This window comes from Rhinopithecus roxellana, chromosome 16 (genome assembly GCF_007565055.1).
Source record: "Rhinopithecus roxellana isolate Shanxi Qingling chromosome 16, ASM756505v1, whole genome shotgun sequence".
Taxonomy (NCBI): Eukaryota; Metazoa; Chordata; class Mammalia; order Primates; family Cercopithecidae; genus Rhinopithecus; species Rhinopithecus roxellana.
Window position 1 is genome coordinate 47,742,699 of NC_044564.1, and position 23,217 is coordinate 47,765,915.

The 23,217-nt window shown below is 39.1% G+C and overlaps 1 protein-coding gene across 2 annotated transcripts in view; it reads left to right on the top strand.

Moving 5' to 3' along the window:
* The window catches only part of CEMIP2 (cell migration inducing hyaluronidase 2), an 88,353-nt gene that overhangs the window by 31,793 nt on the left and 33,343 nt on the right, over window positions 1-23,217 (top strand). For both annotated transcript variants that reach the window (XM_010375849.2, XM_010375848.2), the window contains exons 6-14: window positions 3,513-3,701; window positions 5,824-5,993; window positions 7,733-7,942; window positions 8,356-8,561; window positions 8,695-8,764; window positions 13,169-13,297; window positions 16,367-16,455; window positions 21,202-21,333; window positions 23,041-23,076. In XM_010375849.2, coding sequence (XP_010374151.1) covers window positions 3,513-3,701; window positions 5,824-5,993; window positions 7,733-7,942; window positions 8,356-8,561; window positions 8,695-8,764; window positions 13,169-13,297; window positions 16,367-16,455; window positions 21,202-21,333; window positions 23,041-23,076 — 1,231 coding nt within the window. The remainder of the gene's footprint in view (window positions 1-3,512; window positions 3,702-5,823; window positions 5,994-7,732; window positions 7,943-8,355; window positions 8,562-8,694; window positions 8,765-13,168; window positions 13,298-16,366; window positions 16,456-21,201; window positions 21,334-23,040; window positions 23,077-23,217) is intronic.

A 23,217-nucleotide genomic window follows, 5' to 3' on the forward strand; every position in this document is an offset into this window, starting at 1 on the left:
AATTTTTTTGTATTTCTATTAGAGACAGAATTTCACCATGTTGGCCCGGTTGGCAACTCCTGACCTCAAGCAATCTGTCGATCTCAGCCTCCCAAAGTGCTGGGATTACAGGCATGGGTGCATTACTGAAATTTTATTTGAAAAAATATTTCTTAATTGCTCTTAGGGGAATTTATTTTGTTGGCAAAAATGTGAAATTTGGGGTAGGGATTGTTTTTGCCTCCATGAGTTTTTTAAATTTGTTCTTAACCTGCTTGTTTTGATTCTGGGAAAGTATAATATGGAGACTTTGAAAGAAATTGGGCTCTGGAATTAGATTAGCTTTAAATTTGGGGCTCTACCATATTTAGCTGTTATTCAAACTACCTGATCTTTGGTTTCTTCATCTCTAATAAATATAATAGCTCCTGTCTCTCACAGTTGTGTTGATGAAAGGTTATTATGCATGTGAGATCTCAACAACTATTAGCTATCATTATTGTTGTTAGAATTACTATTATTAATATTATTATTTGTATAAAATCCTACAGACTTTAGTATCTGGATGCAAGAAACATATTCAGAAAACATTTTAGATTTGTTAGGTACTTTATTTCTGTGCTTTATAGATATAGAAAAGCAGGGTAGATCAAGAGTACCAAAACAGAATCCAAGACTTGCCCAGGTTAAGTTTTATCTGGATAGTTGGCAGAGCCCGGTGGCTCATGCCTATAATCTTAGAGCTCTGGGAGCTTGAAGTGGGACGATCGCGGAAGGTTAGGACTGGGCAACATAGTGGGACCATGTCTCTGTATTTTTTTTTAAAGACTGTAAGAATATACAAATTATTTGTTGTTCCTTGCTTGAATTTCCCCACTTTTGATTCTCCAAAGGGAATGTGTTCTTTCACTCATATCATCAGCCCTTAGAGTTAGCATCTTTTCTTTTCTTTTCTTTTCTTTTTTTTTGAGACGGAGTCTTGCTCTGTCACCCAGGCTGGGGTTCAAGCGATTCTCCTGCCTCAGCCTCCTGAGTAGCTGGGACTACAGGCACGTGCCACCACACCTGGCTAATTTTGTATTTTTAGTAGAGATGGAGTTTCACCATGTTGGCCAGGCTGGTCTTGAATTCCTGACCTCAGGTGATCTGCCTGCCTCAGCCTCCCAGAGTGCTGGGATTACAGGCTTTCCTTCCCCTTCCGCTTCCCCTTCCCCTTCCCCTTCCCCTTCCCCTTCCCCTTCTCCTTCCCTTTCCCTGCCCTGCCCCCTCCCCTGCCCTGCCCTGCCCTGTCCTTTCCTCTTTTGTTCTTTTTTGTCTCACTCTTGTCTCCTAGGCTGGAGTGCAGTAGTCTAATCACAATTCACTGTACCCTTGACCTCCTGGGCTTAAGCAATCTTCCCCCCTCAGCCTTCCCAGTATCTGGGAGTACACGCATGCACCACCACACCTGACTCATTTTTTAATTTTTTTTTATAGAGATGAAGTCCCACTGTGTTGTCCAGGCTGGTCTCCTGGACTCAGTGATCCTCCTGCCCTAGCCTCCTAAAGTGTTGGGATTACAGGAATAAGCCACCATGCCCATCCTAGAGTCAGCATCTTAAAGTAGCCACAGAGTAGTATGCTGTTAATTAGACGACAGAGAAGTACATTTATTAAACAGCTATCTTTTGAAATGTCGTTTTCCTTTTTTATCAATGTTATGAAGTAGTTGCCATCCATTTCGTAGACATTTCCCATCCTTTTCATAGACATTTCCATTAAATCAACTTTTGATTTATGACAGATTGTATCATGAATGTTAAGAAGCAGAAAGCATTTCTATACTGGGTAGCATGTGAAAGAAGCCAAGTTGTGAAACTGGATCAGATTTTCAATTCTTGTCTGCTTAATTGGGAACTAACTTTGACTTTCAAAGAAGATATTAGGAAAGATCAGTAATTAGTAGTCATTAGATTACATAATTTACATCATCCCAGGAAAGGAGCTGAGCTGGACAGGGGCACCATCATGTGACCTCAGGTCACATTGCAGATCATACTGGTCATACTCTTCCATTCAGTAGACATCCGTGGATACGTACCACAAACAAGACAGAGTCGTGCATACGTAAATAATGTACTCTGCAACCTTCACTGATGCAGCTTCCAAGGAGGTGAGCAGTTCTCCCGATAGGAAGGTATGAACAATTCCAGGCAGTATACCGAGAGAAAACTGGAGAGAGAGAGGTTGCTTCCAACACGGATGTTTGGGAAGTCCTTAAAGAATCGCCTGAACTTCATAAGAAGGACAGTATGTTGGTTGGTCAAGAAGAATACGGAAGGACATTTTAGGGGAAGAATAAAGCATGAGCAAAGGCACAGACATGAAGGGTTTTCTGAGACAGATTTTTATGTTATTTTTTTGAGAGAGTATCTTGCTCTGTTGCCTAGGCTGGAGTGCAGTGGCACAGTCATGTCTCACTGCAGCCTCAAACTCCTGTGCTCAAGTGATCCTCCCACCTCAGACTCCCCACCTCAGACTCCCAAGTAGCCGGGACTACAAGCATGTGCCACTACTCCCTGCTACTTCTAAAAATATTTTGTAGAGATGGGGCTTCGCTCTGTTGCTCAGGCTAGTCTTGAACTCCTGGGCTCAAGTGGTCCTCTGCCCTCGGCCTCCCAAAGTGTTGAGATTACAGGCATGAGCCACTGTGCCCATCCACAAATTGTTATTTTATGTATTTACTTATTTTTGAGACAGGGTCTTCCTGTGTCTCATAGGCTGGAATGCGGTGGCCCGATCATAGCTCACTGCACCCTTAACCTTCCTGGCTCAAGCAGTCCTCCCACCTCAGCTGCCGAAGTAGCTGGGGATATAGGCACACATCACCATGCCTGGCCAATGTTTTTTGCAGGGACAGGGGTCTCACTCTGTTGCCCAGGCTGGTCTCGAACTGCTGAGCTCAAGTGATCCTCCTGCCTTGGCCTCCTGAAGTGCTGGGATTTACAGGTATGAACCACCACGCCTGGCCCACAAATTCTTATTCTTAAGATTGTTAGTGTGCTGATGTCAGCGTGCTAATGCCTTATCCATTTTTCTGTGCTTGGATCAACTTGAAGCACTGGGTATTTATTACAGACCTATCCTCTGCTTGACAAATTCTGCTGGAATATAGGTACTTGTCACATATTGGGATGGTTTGGGGTCAGTATAACAGTTGTTGCACTGAGTTGAAATACAGCAAGAGATTTGGGGATCTAGAGCCTTCTTCAAAATTATAAAGTAATAGTTTACTAAGGTGACATCTTGTGTTCCTTCATGACTAGAGGTACATGGGGTACTCTCCCCTTGAGGGCAGAGATCTCTCCATTTTCATATTTTTATTATTTATATCTGTAGAGTGACTGACACATGGTAGCATGCATAAAAATTTGCTGCATCGTGGTTATCTTAACTTTTGATTTGTGAATCAGTGTGAAGGTTGATTTTAGAGAGAAAAAAATACTGTTAATGTATCACTTTCTTTTTCTTTCTTTTTTTTTTTTTTGGTTTAGGTGTTTCTCTTTCAGGTTTCCGGGTAGAGGTTGTAGATGGAGTGAAGCTAAATTTGCTAGATGACGTTAGTAGTTGGAAACCTGGAGACCAGATTGTGGTCGCAAGCACAGACTATTCCATGTACCAAGCAGAGGAGTTCACTCTTCTTCCCTGTTCCGAATGCAGCCATTTTCAGGTCAAAGTCAAAGGTATTAAATTGCTCAGAGTACTTCTTGGGAAACACACTATTTTCTTGGGATTTGATTCCTGGAATCCTTTTTCCTCTCAATCACTACCGTCACCACCACCACCACCATCACCATCATCAGTATTGAAGGTCATAGCAGTGGAATGCATTGAACACTAGATTCCAGGGAATATTAGACAAAAATAGCTATTGAGCAATATTCTTGCTGCTAATGATACATATTGCTTCAGTTTCTTTGTATAAAAAAAAAGAGATGTCAACTAGAGAAATTGATTTTCCAAGGTCTTTTCCATTGTTTTAAGTTCTGGGGTACATATGTAGGATGTGTAGGTTCATTACATAGGTAAACGTGTGCCATGGTGGTTTGCTGCACCTACCAACCCATCACCTAAGTGAATATTCAGCCCAGCATGTATTAGCTATTTTTCCTGATGCTGTCCCTCCCGCTGCCTCCCCTCCATTGTCTTCTGTATTAATTTTCTAGTGTCAGATAATAGTAAACCCAACGATGAATTAGATCCATTTATAAATAGAAGTCTTTCTTAATTAAAAGAAATCCTATGGTTTTCGAGTGCCTATGTGATTAGCCAAAAAAAAAAAAAAACTCACTAATATTTAAAATGGACTTAAATAGGTATTTTCATAAGACTATGTTTCCTGGCTGGGAGCAGTGGCTCCCGCCTATAATCCCAGGACTTTGGGAGGCCGAGGCGGGTGGTTCACTTGTGGTTAGGCGTTTGAGACCAGCCTGGCCAATATGGTGAAACCCTGTCTCTACTAAAAATACAAAAAACATTAGCTGGGCATGGTGGTACAAGCCTTGTAATCCCAGCTGCTAGGGAGGCTGAGGCAGGAGAATCGCTTGAACCCAGGAGGTTCATGCAGTGCAGTGATGTGATCTCAGCTCACTGCAACCTGGGCAATAGAGCAACCTGTATCTCAAAAAAAAAAAAAAAAAAAAAAACTACACGAAGAAATTCTTAGTGTAAGTTGCATATCCAAAGAATCCCTGACACTTACTGGGCATTCATTTTGAGCCTGGTACTAGGCACAGCCCCTTTGTACATGGCTTCATTTATAGGATTCATTGTGCATTTCACTCATTCTATTGCTTTTCTTTTGAACTCAAGTATACATTTATGGTATAAAACAAAAGAGTTTACAGTAACTGTTCAGTAAGTGCTTCTTTAGTTTTTCAGTAATTTAGAGTAATAGGTAAAGCTTCAACAATTAAGGAAAAATTTTCTGCTTTGGAAAAAAGCAGTGATTGGCTTACCTGGTCCTTTTTCCCTGAGCTTCATTCAACATTGTACTTTTCCTTCTTGATAATACAGGGCATAAACAAAACAAGAACACCACCAACGAAAAACCCCCAAAACTATGATACCATCTGGCGTTAATTTCTTTTTGGAAATTCCAACTCTTGTTAACAAGTCTGCATGATGAGTCTTCATGAGCTGTCCTCCCATGATTTATGTGTATTTTTCCTTCCTGAGTTTATATAATAAGATCATCAGTGAAAAGCTCATTATTAAAGTGCTTCTACACTTCCAGTAAATGTGAGAATTTAAAACAATGCATACTAATATTAAAATAAGAAGAAATGAGAAAGAAAAGATGGTAATTTATCTATTGTTAATGTCCAGTTGCAGATTAGCTTCTAAGTAAAAGCATCAACAATTTGACACCCTGATATTAATATCTACACACCATTTGTTTTATGGACTCACCATGCATTTGGTGGTTCTTACACCCTAGGGGAGGAGTCCAAGAGCGTATGGAGAGAAAGATTAGGGATCATTAGGCAGATTCCAGATTATTAGTGCTGTTGAAGGGAGGATTGAGCTGCTTCAGGAAGGAACAAGCTTTCTGTCAGTGTGTGGGTTTGAGAATTGGCAGAACAGTTAGTAGTGGGGGTTCAGGCTGTGGGTGGGGGCTGGACTAGATAATCTTTAAATTCCTCGTGTGCTGGGATTCTGATTCTGAGGTGTCAGAGAATGAGAGCAGATGATAAGTTCTCAGGATCATCTTGGGGTTATAGAATGAAGAGAATGTCTTTTCGAAGTGAGTTTCATGTTTTCTTTGTTCTAACATTCTTTTTTTTCCTTGCCCATATCAACCAGAAACCCCTCAGTTCCTGCACATGGGTGAGATCATAGACGGTGTAGACATGAGAGCTGAAGTTGGAATTCTTACCCGGAATATTGTGATCCAAGGAGAAGTGGAGGACTCATGCTATGCAGAAAATCAGTGCCAATTTTTTGATTATGATACCTTTGGGGGACACGTTATGGTAGGCGAAAGGATTTGATTATTTCTTTGAAATCCTGGTTGCTAAATACATGTTTGAAGAAACTGTCAAGTTTTGGAATGAGATATAAATGGATATTAAAAGCAAATCATGTTTTGTTTCTCAATGACAATGAGGAGGTTTTAGATGATTCAAATAGAATGTAATGACTTCATTTAGTTGGCCTGGACCTCTAGTTAAACCATTTAAGAATTGTTCCATAAGGAGTCAAATCAATATATTGGGAAGAACCAATTACAGAGACAAAAAAAAAAGGCCGGGCGCGGTGGCTCAAGCCTGTAATCCCAGCACTTTGGGAGGCCGAGATGGGCGGATCACGAGGTCAGGAGATCGAGACCATCCTGGCTAACACGGTGAAACCCCGTCTCTACTAAAAAATACAAAAAACTAGCCGGGCGACGTGGCGGGCGCCTGTAGTCCCAGCTACTCGGGAGGCTGAGGCAGGAGAATGGCGTAAACCCGGGAGGCGGAGCTTGCAGTGAGCCGAGATTGCGCCACTGCACTCCAGCCTGGGCGACAGAGCGAGACTCCGTCTCAAAAAAAAAACAAAACAAAACAAAAAAAAGGCTCTTTGTTGGTATCCATGTATGCGATTTCTGAAAGAGTCAATTAGTTTTTTAAAAAATGTAGCATTACCAAAGGGTTAGCAATACTAGCAAGCACATGCAAAATATGTTTCTATAAAAATATTTTTTATATGCAAATGTTTGTTCTGAAAAAAGGTTGAGCACTTACTGTATGCTAGGCAGTATTCTATTAATATATACTAATCTGTTGGACTTCTGGGCTGCATTTTGGCTACATGTGTTTTTAAATCACTTTTTGTGCATTCAGTAGGCTGTGGTTGTAAGTAGTAGCATTTCTGTTACAAGAATTTTTTTTTTTTTTTTTTTTTTTTGAGATAGAGTCTCATTCTGTCACCCAGGATAGAGTGCAGTGGCATGATCACAACTGACTGTGGCCTCAATACCCTGGGATCAAGTGATCCTCCCACCTCAGCCCCACCAAATAGCTGGGACTACAGGTGTACACCACTGCGCCTGGCTACTTTTTGTTTTTTTTTTTTTTTTTTGAGACAAGGTTTTGCCATGTTGCCCAGGCTGGTATTGAACTCCTGGCCTCAAGCAATTTGCCCACCTTGGCCTCCCAAAGTGCTAGATGTGAGCCACTCTACCCCACCTGTTACAAGGATTTCTGAAATGTTGATCAGTACTATTCTTTTGTTTTTAGTAATATGATTGAAAATCTAGTGTTTAAAAATATTGAGAGTGCTCAAACTTTGGATCACAGAAGAACTTTTAAAACTAACTTAAGTCAACCATCTTATGTGCTAACTAAAACACTGGGGAGGATCTAGAAATAAATAACTATTTATTAGACTCCGATGGAGGTTATAGAAGTGAAAGAACAAGATGAGACTGGGAATGACCAAAATATTTGAACAAATCAAAACACTTGTACAGAGATCATTATTGCATCTTTCCTGATTACATTTGCCTTTATTCCTAATTGGAGGCTATTTTTATGGCTCTTTAAAGCATTTGCTTATGTAAACAAGCATTTGCTAAATTATTAACTAGCAATCTGGGAAAACAGGATGCAAAAGAAAATCAAATGTTTTAATAAGTATTCTCCTTTGGATGTTTTCTGCTAAAACCACATTTTTTGCTAATTCCCCATTCTGAAAAGTATGAGTTTGATTTTAGTACCTTGACTTACAGATAATGAAAAATTTTACTTCAGTCCATCTTTCTTATGTGGAATTGAAACACATGGGTCAGCAGCAGATGGGGCGATATCCTGTTCATTTTCACCTGTGTGGAGACGTGGATTATAAAGGAGGATACAGACACGCAACATTTGTGGACGGCCTGTCTATTCACCACAGCTTCTCAAGGTGCATCACTGTGCATGGAACAAATGGCTTGCTAGTAAGTAGCCTCACATTAGGTCAACCCATATTATTGAAATAGCTAACTCTCTTTAATTTACCACATACCTTGCTCTATCCTGTCTTTTCTGAGCATTCCACGATTTTTCTGTCTGAAGGAAGCCTGCCTTTCCAACGACCCAGAGTATCCTCTTTTACATTTAATTCAATTTTATATTTTGTGTTTTATTATTTATTTATTTACAATTTATTTTTATTTTTTTTCCCCCACAGGACCCAAGTAGATTATCCCCTTCAGAGATAAATTAAGCCTGACATTTCACTTTGCCCATTCTGCTAAGGTTCAAACCTCTTTTTCCATTTGTAGTGAACATGCTACACTGGATAGTGCTTGTCACTTAAATCACAATCAATCTTGTTACCAATGACATTAATATACTTTTATTTCTGCAGATAAAAGACACCATTGGATTTGACACACTAGGTCATTGTTTCTTTTTGGAAGATGGTATTGAACAGAGGAATACTTTGTTCCACAATCTGGGACTCCTCACCAAGCCGGGCACTCTCCTGCCCACTGATAGGAACAACTCCATGTGTACCACCATGCGAGATAAAGTGTTTGGAAATTACATCCCTGTGCCTGCTACTGACTGTATGTGAGTAATCGGCAGAGAGAAAACCCCATGCATCAAGGCCTTTGACTTTTGGGGAAGAGGTTTTGGGGGAAGTTTTTAGTGGGCAGGAGTTTTTACGAAGAATGTTTAAATCACCTTGGAAAATTCCTTGCAGGGCTGTTTCGACTTTCTGGATTGCTCATCCCAACAATAATCTGATTAATAATGCAGCTGCAGGCTCACAGGTAAATAATGTTAAAGTGACCTCAGATGTTTTAATGTTTTTCTTGTTTATAAATAGTCTGGCTTATTTGGATTTAATGTCATGTGTGCTAGTGTAACCCAAGCATGACATTGTTTTCTGGTACTACTTGTTTAGCTGAGAGCAGGATATGGCTGAGATGGTTATTCTATTTCTCCTAAATTCTTTGTGCCCATTAATACCTTTTTTGTAATTTTTTTTTTTTTTTTTTTTTTGAGATGTAGTCTCGGTCTGTTGCCCAGGCTGGAGTGCAGTGGCGTGATCTCGGCTCACTGCAAGCTCTGCCTCCCGGGTTCATGCCATTCTCCTGCCTCAGCCTCCCGAGTAGCTAGGACCACAGCCGCCCGCTACCACACCCGACTAATTTTCTGTATTTTTAGGAGAGACAGGGTTTCATCTTGTTAGCCAGGATGGTCTCGATCTCCAGACCTCGTGCTCCACTGCCTCAGCCTCCCAAAGTGCTGGGATTACAGGCGTGAGCCGCTGCGCCCGGCCTGTGCCCATTAGTATCTATGAGTTTAATAAGAGAGATGCCAAAGGGGGAAAATAAGTGGGCTAATCACTAGGGTTATGTTATTTCCAGAGTGTATTTTTGGTGTATTAGGTACAACCTTTCTGGCTTCTCATTTTTTTTTTTTTTTTTTTTTTTTTTTTTTTTTTTTTTGAGACGGAGTCTCGCTTTGTCGCCCAGGCTGGAGTGCTGTGGCCAGATCTCAGCTCACTACAAGCTCCGCCTCCCGGGTTCACGCCATTCTCCTGCCTCAGCCTCCCGAGTAGCTGGGACTACAGGCGCCCGCCACCTCGCCCGGCTAATTTTTCATATTTTTTAGTAGAGACGGGGTTTCACCGTGTTAGCCAGGATGGTCTCGATCTCCTGACCTCGTGATCCGCCCGTCTCGGCCTCCCAAAGTGCTGGGATTACAGGCTTGAGCCACCGCGCCTGGCCCTGGCTTCTCATATTTAAGTCATATGTGGCCAAGTAACTGATAATTTCAATTTCAGGGTGTTGATAAAAATAGACTTAGGTCAGGTGCAGTGGCTCATACCTGTAATCCCAGCACTTTGGGAGGCCGAGGTGGTTGGATCGCTTGATCTCAGGAGTTTGAGACCAGCCTGGGCAACATGGCTATACACCCCGCCCCCCCCAAAAAAAAGCCAGGTAAAGTGGTGCGTACCTATTGTCCTAGCCACTTGGGAGGCTGGGGTGGGAGGATACTTGAGCCCAGGAGTTGGAGGCTGCTGTGAGTCAAGATTGCGCCACTGTACTCCAGCCTAGGTAACAGTGAGACCCCATGTCAACAAAAACGCACATGCAAGAAAAAAACAAAAAAAGCCCACAAAAAGCCTTAGCTTTTCTTTATGAGAATGGATTATTTTGGAGAATACTATGACAATTGTCACTCTGGTCAGGGGGTACACCCTTTTGTTGAATGTAAGGCTTTATATACACATGGGAATTTCATTTCCTTGGGAAAGCAGCAAAACTCATTATGATGAATTAAGACACACATGAGAATAAATTTTAAGAGACTAAATGATATTTTTGGGTAGTAGAAATGTCCCAGATAAGTTTGGAAAAATTTGTATTTATTATTGAGAGTTTTAGTGTTATTAAAACTGCTGATTTAAAACCTAAATGAATCTTTTTTTCCCCCTGAGACAGGGTCTTGCTGTCTCTCAGGTTGAAGTGTAGTGGTGTGACCTTGGCTTACTGCGCCCTCTGCCTCCTGGGCTCAAGCCATCTTCCTACCTCAGCCTCTGAGTAGCTGATTCTACAGGCGCATGCCATCATACCTGCTGATTTTTTATTTTTTTATATATATGTATCTCATATATATAAACCATGTATATATGGGGGGGGAGAGAGAGAGAGAGAGAGTGAGTAAGAGTAAGAGAGTGAGAGGAGGTTTCACTGTGTTGCCCAGACTGGTCTCGGACTCCTGGGCTCAAACCATCCACCTGCCTTAGCCTCCCAAAGCATTAGGATTACAGTCATGAGCCGCCATACTCAGGCTAAATGAATCTTCTCTTTCTTTTTTTTTGAGACGAAGTCTCGCTCTGTCCCCCAGGCTGGAGTGAAGTGGTGAGATCTCGGCTCACTGCAACCTCCGCCTCCTGGGTTCAAGCGATTCTCCTGCCTCAGCCTCCCAAGTAGCTGGGATTACAGGCGTCTGCCACCACGCCTGGCTAATTTTTGTATTTTTAGTCGAGACAGGTTTTCACCATGTTGGTTAGGCTGGTCTCGAACTCCTGACCTCAGGTGATCCGCCCGCCTCGGCCTCCCAAAGTGCTGTGATTACAGGCGTGAGCCACCGCGCCCAGCCGCTAAATGAATCTTTTAAGATAGTATGCTATCGAGATTGTAATTGTATTGAAAACTGCAATAAAAAAATATGAAATTTGCAGTGATACCTAAATATTCATATTTCTACATCGTGGCTACTTAAGTTTTTAAAAGGAAATAAATACCTAGCATTGTTTGCCAAGATGAAGCAAAAGATTAGCTGAAGGGAGTATTTATTTGAGATAACAAAGAAGGCATCAGTGGATGATGGTTTGAACTTATATCTGTTATTTTCTTTAAAAACGTAAAACATAATCTGCAAGTCCCTGTCAATTGAATATTCTTATTTGACAGGGCAGAAACCCAGATATTTGATCATTTTAGGTTTTCATTCATTCATTTTTCATCAAATATTTGTTGAGCCAGTATGAGGTTTGTGCTAGAGTTTCTAACTGGAAAGTGAGTTTTTGAGCAAAGATGACCAAGAAGTTGATGCACAGCCATCTTCTGATCTATGTGACATTACACAGCTACAGCCAGAACAAAGATTTCTTTTAGCTCTTTTTAGAAGTCAGGGCTTGAAGATTAAAGCAAATTGCCGAGAGTTCATGAAAAATAGAAGGTGAGGCTGCCAGATACCCTTACTGTGGCTAATGTGAGAAAAGAAGAAAGCATTGCATGTATGTTCTTCCTTTTTATTCTGTGAGCTGTTTATTTTCTCTCTAGAAAAACTGTTCCAGTAAAAGCTAATTTGGGCAGGGTTTTTCCTCCCAAAGTAAATCAAACCATTTTTTCATTGTACCTTTCCACTGCCTTTTACAAAGCTCCTTTTACCTGTGTTGACACCACTGTGTTTTAACAGGAAACAGCTGCTACCCCCTTATCCCCGTCCCACTCCCATCTCCATCTCCATTGCATCCTAGGATGGTCCACTCTGCCCTCAGCTTACAGGTTATGGTATGGGGTTTTCTTCTGACCCTCCAGGTCTTATCCCGTTGACTTGTCTGTTTTGTGACCAGAAGAGTTGAGGTAGCAAACATTTTTCAGAGTAGTTTGTTTCATTAAGACCCATTTGTAAACTTTTATCATGGAAAATGTTACACATGGCATTCATTTTGATGTGTAGGTATATATATATGTTTTCCATAATTCCTCTCTCATCTCTCCTCCCAATGGACTCTATTTGTTACAGCTAGTAAGTACTAATTAGGTGTATTATATTTTAATTATCTCTATATTTCTTATTAGACTATGAATTATTTGAGAATAGTCTTACTATATACCTGGCACATAGTTGGCACTAAATAAATGTGTGCTGAATTTGAATTAATACTGTCCATTTACACTGTATGATTAAGTTTTAACAAATTATTTAATCAAAGTTCCATCAAGTGAAGTTGTCCTTCACGTTGGGCTGATTTTTAACTGAGTTGTAAAATAAAGAACTGTCATGCGAATTAACATTTTTTCCATTTTTATATCTCATTTTGAGTGTCAAAAAGTTTGAAACTGTTCTGTTCCTATTAAGGTCAGTAATAGTGAAATTGAACAGACAGGGCCCAGCCTGAGACAGCATCCTGATTCATACGTGTGGTGTTTTTTTTTTCTTTGGCAAAAATTTGCCTCAGGACAGGAAGGGCATTAGACTTGTTTGAAAGAAGTCAGTGATCTCTGCGTGCTGGTAGACAGTTGTTTAATAGGCATGACTCATCTATTGAACAGGTTTAGAGGTAAACAGATAAAAACCATATTGCTTAACGGCTGTGCTGTCCTGGTCACATGGAAAGCTGATTTGGTTTTAATTCTGCATAACTTTTAATGTAGATAATGATGGAAAAGTTTTGAAAGTGAATTTTTATACCAACCTATTATTTCTCTTTTGTCCAATCCTGCAAGCAAAATTAAATTTGTTTTTTTAAAAAAATACGTGATGTAACCACTTTGAGATGTGTGTACAACTTTTTATTGTCAATTCTGAACTTGCAATAATGAAAAATTTGGTGAAAAAGATTAAACTTGCTGATGAAGCAGTTAGTTTATGAGAGTGTTTCATAGATATCTGTATAAATCAGGCTTTTAATGAGCTTGTCTTTTCATTTGTAGGATGCTGGGATATGGTATTTATTCCACAAGGAACCTACTGGGGAATCCACTGGATTGCAGCTCTTGGCAAAACCAGAACTCACTCCATTGGGTATATTTTATAACAACAGGGTCCATTCAAATTTTAAGGTAGGCTTCTAAGTTTTAACAATTAGTACATGTGCTAGACAGTGTAAAAGATGAACTATGGTGATTATATTTTAGTCCACTTTGTGCTGCTGTAGTAGAATATCACAGAGTAGTTAACTTATAATGAACAGAAATTTATTTGGCTCACAGTTCTGAAGGCTGGGAAGTCCAAGATCAAGGGGACAGCATCTGGTAAGGGTCTTCTTGCTGTGTCATGCATGGTAGAAGGGCAAGGAGAAGTAGAGAGAGCAATAGAACAAATTTGCTGCCTCAACCTCTTTTATAATCGGCATTAATCCATTCGAGAGGGTGAATCCCTTATGACCTAAACACCTTAGGCTCTACTCCCAATACTTTTGCACTTTCTAACCCATGCTTTTTGGGGGATGTATTTAAACCATAGTAGATTATAGCTGAGAAATGTCAGTTTTTGGTAGAACTTGTCATCAGAAAAAGTAATTTGTGATTAAAAACAGACACCTAACCCCTCCCTGTTCAGGATATATATAGAGCATTCCATTTATACATACCTATTGCACATACAGGTATGTGCAACACATACATGCACGTGTAACCTGAATATTACATAATGGATTTGATTCATGTGTCCTCATCCTCCCTCTTGTTTCTTCCCTTGCTTCATCTCTTCCTCCCTCTCAACTGCTTTCCAATCTTTAATGTCATTACCTGTTTCTAGGGAAGTACATATTAAATAACATGCTTCTGGGTGTTGATAAACATAATTCATCTCTTCTTTTGATGCACAGTGGCTGGTAGAGTGTCCTATTAGGCATTATACTAATTATATAAATAGTGAAATATTGCGTAAGAATAGTTGACCTAATTTAAAATGATACAGATCAAGTAACCTAAAGGCCATTAGGAGTTTCAATTTTTTCATGAAATTTGGCTCTAACCCTTCACCCCCTGGTGATAAATACATGTGGTTTATTTTGTGCTCACAAGGAACTTTAATGTTTTTGTTACACGTATAATGCCCAGATCCTTTACCCTGATGTGACCCACACCATAGTTCAAGGAATACTTTGCATTTATGATACTCAGAGGATCCTTTAAAAACCCAAGTGTGTTACACTTTGAAGAGCTTGGAATCACTTGATGAAGACTTGAGGAAAAAACTATACAAAACTGACTTTCGTGAGCTGAATAGTTGGTTAAGTTAATGCTTATTGAAAGTAGCATTTCATAGTAGAAACCCTCAAATTTTCTTAATTGTAAATGGTATAAAAAGCACCTCATTCTAATTGATTATTTTTTTTTTTGAGACCGAGTCTTGCTCTGTCGCCCAGGCGGGAGTGCAGTGGTGCGATCTCAGCTCACTGCAACCTCTGCCTCCTGGGTTCAAGCAATTCTCTGCCTCAGCCTCCTGAGTAGCTGGGATTACAGGATTACAGGCGTCTGCCACCATGGCCGGCTAATTTTTGTATTTTTAGTAGAGATGGGGTTTCACCATTTTGACTAGGCTGGTATTGAACTACTGACCTTGTGAACTGACTGCCTCAGCCTCCCAAAGGGTTGGGATTAGAGGCGTGAGCCACTACGCCTGGCCCCATTCTAATTGATTTTTAATGTGCAGTAATTTACTTAATTAATAAGAATATTACATTTAAATGACATGAGTGGATGATTAGGTGTTAATTTGTTAAATTTGGAAATGATTTTCCAGGATAATACTTTATAGACAAAGGAGATTGAATTCTTGGAGTACTCAAAAAGAAACATGTCATTTTGGAATAACTCATAAACACATACATGCACACACCCACGTGTATGCGCACACACACACACTGGTCCTTATGGCTTCAACTGCTGTTGCCACCTGGATCTGTAGTAGTCCAGGTTGGTCAGGCTTATCCTACTGGCTACTGAGTACCCTTTGAATGTCTTATGGACATAAGTAAAACATGTTGTAAACTAAAATTCTTATTTTTAGGCCCAGACCTATTCCCATATGTCTGTTTCAGTGAATGAAACTACTACTCAACTGTGGCCTGAACTAAAAATATATAAGCTTTTATTGCTTTCATTCCCTCACCCACAGAATTTTATCAATTACAAAATGTTATCAATTCTACCTAGTAAATAATTCTCGCTCGCTTTATCTGTTTCCACTGCTAGTATGGCCACAAGTCTAGATCATCTTTATTTCTCTTCTGGATTACTGGAATCATCTTCTACCTTATATGCCTCCTCTTTTTTTTTTTTTTTTAATCCTCTTTCAATCCATTATCCATTTTACAGCTACAGTGTCTTTTCCTTAACTCGCAGTTGGTTACGATGCATTTATTAAATTCCTATTGTCCTGACTTCTGTAGCACATCAATTCCATGTGATCTGGTGTTTGCTCCTCTTTAGTCCTTCTCCATTATATTTCCTTCCTTCATACATTCTTATTTGTCCATCAAAGTTGTTGTTGTTGTTGTTGTTTTTTCCTGGCTATTCCATGCTCTCTTGTCATCTCCAGACTTTTGTACAAACTATTCCCTTGAATTATTTTCTTTGGCTTTTCAGCTCCTTCCTCCCACCTCCTACCCTGCGCCACCAATCCATTCTTTTGCTTGATTAATTTCTCTCCATCCTTCAGGTTTCAGCTTTAAGAGGTCATTTCTTTTAGGAGACATTCCCTGAATCCTCTCACCTCCACCCACAAAAAAGGCCTCCTCCAGATGCCCTTCTCTTCTGCGCAAGCCTCATCTGCTTCCTTTATCATATGCTTATCGTCTTGGATTATAATTATTTATTTAATTGCATGTCTTTCTGCTAGTTTTTGTGTTAGCAACAACAAGGATCACATTTTTCTTGTTAACTAATGTATAACACTGGGTGCCTACCAGTAAGTATTTGTTGAGTGACTAAATGAGTGAAATGAGTTAAATGAGTAGAAAATATCCAGGAAAGTAGCTGTTTTTTACAGTACCTTTGCTGTTGATTCCCTGCCCCACTTTTTTGGTAGAAGTGATAAGCTAAAATCTATTTTCATGAATCATTGTATATGTTGTTGTAAGTTGGGATTCATATTCATTCCAGTCCATTATTTATATTTTTCAGGCTGGCTTATTTATTGACAAAGGTGTCAAAACAACCAACTCTAGTGCTGCTGACCCAAGGGAATACCTCTGTTTGGACAACAGTGCAAGGTAAAGCTGGCTCTATTAAGTCACACCCAAGCTATACCTTGTCAAAGCAAAAGTTTCCAACTGGAGCTTATTGTGCTCTTACTCTGGTAACACATTTAAAATGAAGTTTTAAAAGTTCAAAGAAGGCTTTTTTGAAAACCACTTATTCTGTTGTTCCAGGTCCTGTGACTGGGCTTTTATCTTATTGAAATACCAAAGAGATTGATGTTTTTCTCCTTTTTCATGGCTATAAATAGATGCTAGAGAGAGTTGCAGAAAGAGAAAGGAAAAAGAGGAGATATGTTGAGAAAGTTTCCAAATTTGGTGTGGAGTATGATTCATTGAAAAATAAGTTAAACTAAGATGTTTAGTCTAATCCTTGAAAAACCAAACCATATAGAATTTGTTCTTCGTGGTCAAAATGAACACTGCATTTAATATTTCAAAAGGAATGATCCTGAATTTGATAAGCAACCTGGTTCTGGTTCAGTCCTTTGTAGCCTCAGATTACATCATAGCCAGGCTCTAGTTTACTTTCTTTTGTAATCACAAAATGCATTAGATATGGATCCGCATTTCAGTAGAGTTCTCTTACATGCTATATGTGAGCCAAAATAAAATATCCCAGATGAAAATAAAATTTTCTGGAAAAGATGGCGACTTAAAGTCATATTCAGTAGAAACTGTACATATTATTATTTTCCATACTTCAAGTTGATTGACCAGTTTGTGGAGTTAATAGGGCGCTAGATTTAATAGGCTTTGTTGACAGACACTTAGGAAAAGAATACCAGGCCTGATTGTTCTTCAGAGAATCAAGTAGGAAACACACCATAGGTTGGTGAGCCTGACTTCATGGTGAGGCAGATTCTTGCGACACTTTAAAGACATGAGATCAGAAGAAAACTGGGGAAAGTCTAGTGGGTATATTACTCATCAGGATTCCTCAAACACCAAGCTGATCCTGAAGTATTTTGATGCAGTGATCAGATGGTATTTGAGAAACCCAGAAACTGTGGGCATTTTAAAAAATAAACACAAAGTACTGGACACCTAAAAGCTGATCAACAAATGAAGTGAAAAAATAGAGGAGAAAAACTTAAGAAGAAAAAGGAAAAAAGAGTATATAGATGACAACAAATTATGAACTAAGAGGAGTATAGTAGCTGGCAAATAAAGAATTCTATCTAGAAGGTTACTGCTGCTTTTTCAGTTTTAAAGAGTTTATTATAATTGGTAGAACTAATGTAATTTATTATAATTGGTAGAAAATAATGTCTTCTTTGCTTAGCGTTGCCAGAAAAATCCATAAACACAATTGGTTCTCTTCTCTGCCTTAAAAAATTACTTATCTATGTATATATATTTATGTATAAGTATAGTAATGTGTATGTGTATATATGTACATATATTTATATATATGAATAGAGGAGTAAATATATTTGAGTTCATTGATATTTTAATTAGACTTGATAATAAAACAATTTACTCATAATGGCTTAAGTAGTTCCTTACTAGGTGTGTGTATGTGATATTATGAAAATTGTTATCTTTCGTCTCTCCATTATTTATTTCTCTTAGTAGTTTATAATTAATATGTATTGATAAGGAATTGGACTCCATTTGGAAATTGTTATTGAAAAGAACTGATTATAGCAGAAAAGTAACAAGAGCTTGTACATATACTGAACTAGTGTTTTGAATATGCTCATATATATATAAATGCAATTTAGACATGGCAAAAATGATAAAAACTAGCATAAGTTAGTAATAAACCAGCTCATGTATTAAACACCAGGCTTAGAGGATCCAGAAGATATTTAATCTGTTCCTCAAAGAGGAAGTTGACTCAGCAGTTAATCAGGGCCAGGCGTGGTGGCTTATGCTTGTAATCCCAGCACTTTGGGAGGCCAAGGTGGGTGGATTACCTGAAATCAGGAGTTCAAGACCAGCCTGGCCAACACGGTGAAACTCCGTCTCTACTAAAAGTACAAAAAATTAGCTGGACATGATGGCAGATTCCTGTAATCCGAGCTTCTCAGGAGGCTGAGGCAGGAGAATCACTTGAACCCAGGAGGTGGAGGTTGCAGTGAGCTGAGACTGTGCCACTGTGCTCCAGCCTGGGCAACAAGATGAGACTCTGTCTCAAAACAAACAAACAAACAAAAAAAAAACCACCTGTTAATCATATAAGCCTTTTCTTGTGTCTTCAAGATGTGAAAATATAGGAATCCAGAGATGGAATATTTTAACTCAAGAAAGCTCTTGGTTTGAAATTAAGGAAATTTCATCTAAAAGAGTGAAAGGGCATTAGAACCAACTAGTACATTTAAAGCAGAGGACAATTAAGAGACGGTTGAGCAGTGCGCTGAAAACTCAACGATGATTTAAAAAAATCAGGAAAATTAACTATTTTCTATATGCCAAGTGGGAAAGAAGATGGAAATAAAGGGTATCAAAGCAAATGGTCATTTACTGATTATTTTTTTTCCCTCCCTGTACAAGCGCCTGGGCGCTGTGGGGGTGTCGTGATTGATTTGTATTGATAGGAAGTTCAGAAAAGTTGAGATGGTTACAGCAGAGAATCAGATGCTGCCTTATAGTACTTTTTTTTTTTTTTTTTTTTTTTTTTTTGCTTTCTTTTAGAACAATGTGTCTCCTTTCCAGAACTCTTCCATCTGCTTAGTATTATGTAATGACTACAAAGCTGTTTGGCAGAAACTACAATGCCAGAGAATAGATGTTGGCTTAGCGTCAAACTTTTTACCTCTTAAGTCAGAGCTAGTTAGGGTAAGGGGACTTGGGCCATATAATCTAAAGATGGATATGATACTCTTTATCTTTGCTGCTACTGCCCCAGTTTATACCACAAGTGCATCTATCTGAAACACATGAGGATCCTTCTGACTGGTCTCCTTAGAGTCCATTCTTTATAATCCATTCTTCAAATAACAGTCAGTGATCTGTTAAAAGAACAAAAAAGAAATTTGGTCACATCCCTTCCTTGATTCCATGCTTCCATTTACTTCCCATTGCATTTCCAATGGAGACCCAGATCTTTACCTAACCCTTGCCCTCCTCTTTATTCTGTGTCCCTTGCTTCTTTCTCTCCAGCAGACTTCCTTGCTATTCCTGAGCATGCTAAGCTCTCTCATGCCTATGGACATTTGCACTTGCTATTCTCTCTCCATAACTGCTTCTGGCATCATATCCATTTAGTGAGCACCTACTGTGTGCCAACAGCTGTGGTGTTAGCATTAGGCAAATGATATTTCCTCACTGGTTGAAAATCTCTACCTGCTGAACTGGTTTTTGAAAAGCTGTGATTTTTTTTTTCTTCCATTTGTTTTGTAAGATTAAGATAAAAATGATTTTTTTTTTTTTAAATAGGTGGCCTTATGAGGCCATTTGAGTATTTGAGCATGATGGGGCTATTTGAATATTTGAGTTGTTATAGTGGACAGTTTTTGACACCAAGTGTTTTGACCTTTTCACTAAGGTCCTTGTAACTGTTTTAGAGAGAAGAAAAAGAAAAGGTGAAGTTCAGTCTTTATAATAAATATGTTAATTAAATGCAGTCTGGAGGTCCTTGTAACTGTTTTAGAGAGAAGAAAAAGAAAAGATGAAGTTCAGTCTTTATAATAAATATGTTAATTAAATGCAGTCTGGTCGGGCACGGTGGCTCACACGTGTAATCTCAGCACTTTGGGAAGCTGAAATGTGTGGATCACCTGAGGTCAGGAGTTCAAGACCAGCCTGACCAACATGGGGAAACCCCATCTCTACTAAAAATACAAAACTTAGCTGGGCATGGTAGCATCTGCCTGTAGTCCCAGCTACTTGGAAGGCTAAGGCAGGAGAAATGTTTGAATCTGGGAAGCAGAGGTTGCAGTGAACCAAGATTGTGCCACTGCACTCCAGCCTGGGTGACAGAGTGAGACTGTCTCAAAAAAAATAAAACATAAAATATAAAAAAATACAGTCTATTTTATTTTATTTTATTTTATTTATTTTTTTTGAGACGGAGTCTCGCTGTCACCCAGGCTGGAGTACAGTGGCCGGATCTCAGCTCGCTGCAAGCTCCGCCTCCTGGGTTCACGCCATTCTCCTGCCTCAGCCTCCCGAGTAGCTGGGACTACAGGCGCCCGCCACCTCGTCCGGCTAGTTTTTGTATTTTTTTTAGTAGAGACGGGGTTTCACCGTGTTAGCCAGGATGGTCTCGATCTCCTGACCTCGTGATCTGCCCGTCTCGGCCTCCCAAAGTGCTGGGATTACAGGCTTGAGCCACCGCGCCCGGCCAGTCTATTTTAAATTTAGGCATTTTAATGATATTAAACCCAGTTTTGTCTATAAATACTTAACCAGCATACAACTCAAATTATACTCTAGTTCACATATATGTATGTTGAAATATATTATTAATTTATTAACTAAGTTTATATTAGTAACATGTACCTTAAGGATTTGTAAAGACATGCCAGACTTCTTGATCTGGGTGTTTTTGGAAATGGCTTTTATGCAATAATATTCTGCAGTATCCATTTTAATTGATTTTTCAAAAATGAACGAAGAAGATATAAAAGCAGTTGGTTCTCTGGAAACTTGTGTGTAAATAAATGTAATTTCTTCTTTGAATCTTTAAAATGTAAATAAGTTGTATCTTAAGAATTTTTCATTTGTTTTGGTCAAATTTAAATTCTGCTTCTTGACAGCTAATTCCTATGGCTTTTGTATTACATTTTTAAAAATTGTTTTTTTACCCTCTAGATTTCGACCTCATCAGGATGCAAACCCTGAAAAACCACGTGTTGCTGCTCTAATCGACAGGCTCATTGCTTTTAAAAATAACGATAATGGAGCTTGGGTCAGAGGAGGAGATATTATCGTTCAAAATTCAGCGTGGGTATTCTCAACCAAGTTATTATATGATGACACTGATGTATTTTCAGATTTTTTAAAAAGCTGGTAGAATGAAAATACAGTGATGATTCTTGGAATCATATTATTATTATTATTATTATTATTATTATTATTAATAGACAGGACAAGCTCTAAGGAAGTATGCTAGAGTTGAAAGACTACAAATGTTTGAAGTAGTCTCATTCTGGTGCTTTTTTTTTTTTTTTTTTGAGACAGAGTCTCGCTCTGTCGCCCAGGCTGGAGTGCAGTGGCTGGATTTCAGCTCATTGGAAGCTCCGCCTCCCGGGTTTACGCCATTCTCCTGCCTCAGCCTCTCAAGAAGCTGGGACTGCAGGCGCCCATCATCATGCCCGGCTAATTTTTTTTATATGTTTAGTAGAGACGTGGTTTCACCGTGTTAGCCAGGACGGTCTCGATCTCCTGACCTGGTGATCCACCCGTCTTGGCCTCCCAAAGTGCTGGGATTACAGGCTTGAGCCACCGCGCCTGTCCTCTGGTGCTTTTATTGGAACAGAACTTGTCCAGTGACATGAGAGTTTTTGATGAAATTGAACAGAAACCGGGAATTTAACTTGATATAACAAGTATGGTCTATGTCAGAGAGCTAAATAAAACTACTTGGATCTTTTCCCTTCCTCTTGAAAACTCCTTCGTTTTTCTGATGCTCTTCTATTGCCATTCAAAATAAAAGCTTTATAACTCCACCTCAGTTGACTTAGGCGTTAACATGACTTGAGGCAGTAAGTATATCACTTTTTTTTTCCATTTGTATAATTTTAGGAGTGGTCTCATGCATGTTGAGCTAAGATTTAGTGTTCAACAGTCTAGAAAAATGTGTGTGTGTATTTTTTTTTCTGGCACTGAAATTAGCTTCTTGGCATTTCACGTCATTTCTGCCTTTTTTCATCCAAAAAACTGATATTGTATTGAATCTGTAGAAATGGCCTCAGAATCATATACCACAGTCTAATTGTTTTTAAAACATAGTTATGAAAATAATAATTATAGCTAATACTTTGATACACTGCTTACTGTTTGCCAGGCACTGTTCCAAACATTAGAAATTATTATCTTTTGAGACAGGTTCTTGCTCTGTCACCCAGGCTAGAGCGTAGTGGTGCAGTCATAGCTCCCTGCAGCCTTAACTTTCTATGCTCCAGCAATCCTCTCACCTTAGCTTCCCGAGTAGCTGGGACTACAGGCATGTGCCACAACACCCTGCTAATTTTTAAATTTTTTGTGGAGACAGGGTGTCCCTGTGTTGCCCATGCTGGTCTTGACTTCCTGAGATCAAGCGATTTTCCTGCCTCAGCTTCCCAAAGTGTTGGGATTGAGCCACTGTACCTCACCAACACTAGAAATTATTTAGTATGTTTAATACTCTCAAGAATCCTATGAGGAAGGTTATATTTTCATTTCAACTTATAAATGGGAAAAGTGAGAGATAGAGGTTGAGTAGCTTGCCGAAAGTCACAAAACTATAATTAGCAAAGCCAGGATTTGAACTGGGTGCCCTCACTACAGATTCTGTGCTCCTAGTTATTGTGAAATCAAATTTTTGTGTGGTAGTGTAGAGAGTAAATATTGGGACCTCCTGGATTTCATGATAATTAAATATTGAGAGAATTACCTCTTTTTACATAATATGGTAAATTAAAATGTTCTTCATTTTCTTTTCTTTTACAGATTTGCAGATAATGGAATAGGACTGACCTTTGCCAGGTTTGTAATTGCTGAAAAATACTTATTTTAGAGCTTTAAGTTAAATAACCCTTGATTTTTTTTTTCTGATAATACACAGGAATGTTTTATCATTTTTTAACATAAAAAAAATTAGCACCCTCTTCCTGATACCACTAGAGG